Source organism: Engraulis encrasicolus, chromosome 20 (assembly GCF_034702125.1).
Source record: "Engraulis encrasicolus isolate BLACKSEA-1 chromosome 20, IST_EnEncr_1.0, whole genome shotgun sequence".
In the NCBI taxonomy this organism is placed as follows: Eukaryota; Metazoa; Chordata; class Actinopteri; order Clupeiformes; family Engraulidae; genus Engraulis; species Engraulis encrasicolus.
Genome location: NC_085876.1, coordinates 38,903,631 through 38,906,130, shown reverse-complemented (window position 1 = coordinate 38,906,130; position 2,500 = coordinate 38,903,631). Strand labels below are relative to the sequence as shown.

General features: G+C 48.8%; 1 protein-coding gene across 2 annotated transcripts in view; it reads right to left on the bottom strand.

Moving 5' to 3' along the window:
• ldlrad4a (low density lipoprotein receptor class A domain containing 4a) overlaps positions 1–2,500 on the bottom strand; it is a 167,740-nt gene that overhangs the window by 89,035 nt on the left and 76,205 nt on the right. For both annotated transcript variants that reach the window (XM_063185931.1, XM_063185934.1), the window contains exon 3: positions 1,503–1,565. In XM_063185931.1, the coding sequence (XP_063042001.1) occupies positions 1,503–1,565 (63 nt within the window). The remainder of the gene's footprint in view (positions 1–1,502; positions 1,566–2,500) is intronic.

The window sequence follows — 2,500 nt, the reverse complement described above, 5'->3', positions numbered from 1 at the left end:
GCTTAAGTTTGACAGAGAACAAAAGAGAGATAGTGGGCCAGACAGAGACAGAGATCAAGTACAAGAGAGCAACAGACAGACAGACAGACAGACAGAAAAATGGAGACAGTGAATAACGGAGAGAGAGAGAGAGAGAGAGAGAGAGAGAGAGAGAGAGAGAGAGAGAGAGAGAGAGAGAGACAGACAGACAGACAGACAGACAGAGAGACAGACAGACAGACAGACAGACAGACAGACAGACAGACAGACAGACAGACAGACAGACAGACAGTGAGTGAGAGACACAGAAAGAGATAGAGAGAACATGAGAGACAGCGACTGAGATAGGACAACAAAAGGGGAAAATAAGAGAAAAGAAAATGGGAGAAAAATAATTTGAAAAGAAAAAGAGAAAACAACAGGGAAGGACCCTCCATATTACATAGCGGGCTGGACTGGGCTATGATGAAAACTCAGGCCGGGCATTTTATCCCAGACCGGTCCACTAGGAATTGAGGGAGACAATGAAGCCCCTGGCAAAATTGTGGTCATCTAATAAGAGTTATTTTGACCATAACAGCCAGTGACTAGCACTCTTTGGGGCGCTGCCCTGGTCAGTTGCCGTAACCCTTAATTTCCCCCTGGGGATTCATAAAGATACTCTTGCTCGTACTCTTGCTCGAAGAGCCATGCTATAGCAGCATGAGGACTGATAACATTGAGGGTGGAGGGGCAGGCAAAAATCAACAACAGGCCTGTATGCCATATGGCCAATCCAGCTATGATGGCGGGCGGCACAGCACAGCACAGCACAGCACAGCACAGCACAGCACAGCACAGCACAGCACAGCACAGCACAGCCCAGCCCAGCACAGCACAGCCCAGCCCAGCACAGCCCAGCCCAGCCCAGCACAGCACAGCCCAGCCCAGCCCAGCCCAGCCCAGCCCAGCACAGCCCAGCCCAGCACAGCACAGCACAGCACAGCACAGCACAGCACAGCACAGCACAGCACAGCACAGCACAGCACAGCCCTCTCCTTTGGTGTGTTTCACAACCGGAATGATGAGGTCATCTGCGTGGAACACCAGCATAATCACAACAGACAGAGGAACACTGTCAGACAGACACACAGCTCACTTGTTGTGTGTCAATAAGGACAGGCATGTGTCCTGTGCGTGCGTGTGTGTGTGTGTGTGTGTGTGTGTGTGTGTGTGTGTGTGTGTGGGTGTGTGCGTATGTGTGTGTGTGTGCGTCTGTGTGCGCGCGTGCAAATGTCCGTGTTAACTCTGTTAACTGTGCAGTGTTTGTTCAACACTTGGAGAGTAGAAGCTATTAGAAGAATGTTGAATTCAACCAAGTGTTGAACAATGCAAAATGTAACGTATGTATGCACGCGTGTGCGCGTGCGCATGTCTGCGACAGTGTGACTGTATGGTAGGGGGGAGAAAATAAAAGGGTGATAGAGAGAGAGAGAGGAAGAGAGAAAAAGATAAGAGTACTGTAGAGGTGAAGGGTGACTCACATTCAAGAGTGGCGGGTGGGGGAGGCGGGGTCACGGCAGGACAGTGCTCCTCAAATTTGCACTCTGGAGAGAGAGAGAGAGAGAGAGAGAGAGAGAGAGAGAGAGAGAGAGAGAGAGAGAGAGAGAGAGAGAGAGAGAGAGAGAGAGAGAGATTTGGTTGTTAAGGATGCCTTGTTACAGAAAAAAATGCATACTGATTGTACGTATGCACTATGCACTTACGTTACATAACATCACATTTCATTTACATACACACATATGGCAGAGAGTTTGATTGTTGGTGATGTTGTATACATCACACACATATATATTCAAGTCACCTTATATTTTTGTTTTGTGTTGTTTGTCGTGTTGTTTGAAAAAAAATATTCCAAAAGGATTTTGCACTTTGTAGACAAAGTGAGAAAGAGAGAGAGAGAGAGAGAGAGAGAGAGAGAGAGAGAGAGAGAGAGAGAGAGAGAGAGAGTGTGCAAGCAAGAGAGACAGACACAGACAGACAGAAAGAGAGAGCAGTCGCGGTCGAGAGAGAGAGACAGAGAGAGAGCGAGAGAGCGAGAGAGAGAGAGAGCGAGAGAGAGAGAGAGAGAGGAAAATAAACACATACCAGACAGGTTAAATAATACTACACAAACAGGTTGCAGCGATGCATAGTGGCCCAGGAAAGTAACAATTACAATTTCGAGCCCCCGGGCTGTTTTATTCTGAGGCCAGCCTTGGCATTTCCACAGCGGCGAGATGAAGCCGAATTGCTCACACACACACTCACAAACGCACGCACTCAGGGCCGCTGACAGCTTTTGCTGGGCCCAGGGTAAATTCATCTGAAAGGGCCCCCCCATCCAATACATACAAAAACCCAATTCTGTCTGTGGGCACGGGACAATTGACCCCTTTGTCCCCCCTTGTCAATTTCTCTGCACGCACTCGCACGCAGACATGCACTCAGATATGTACGCAGACACGCACGCGTGCATATTCGAATACACCCATAGACTCCC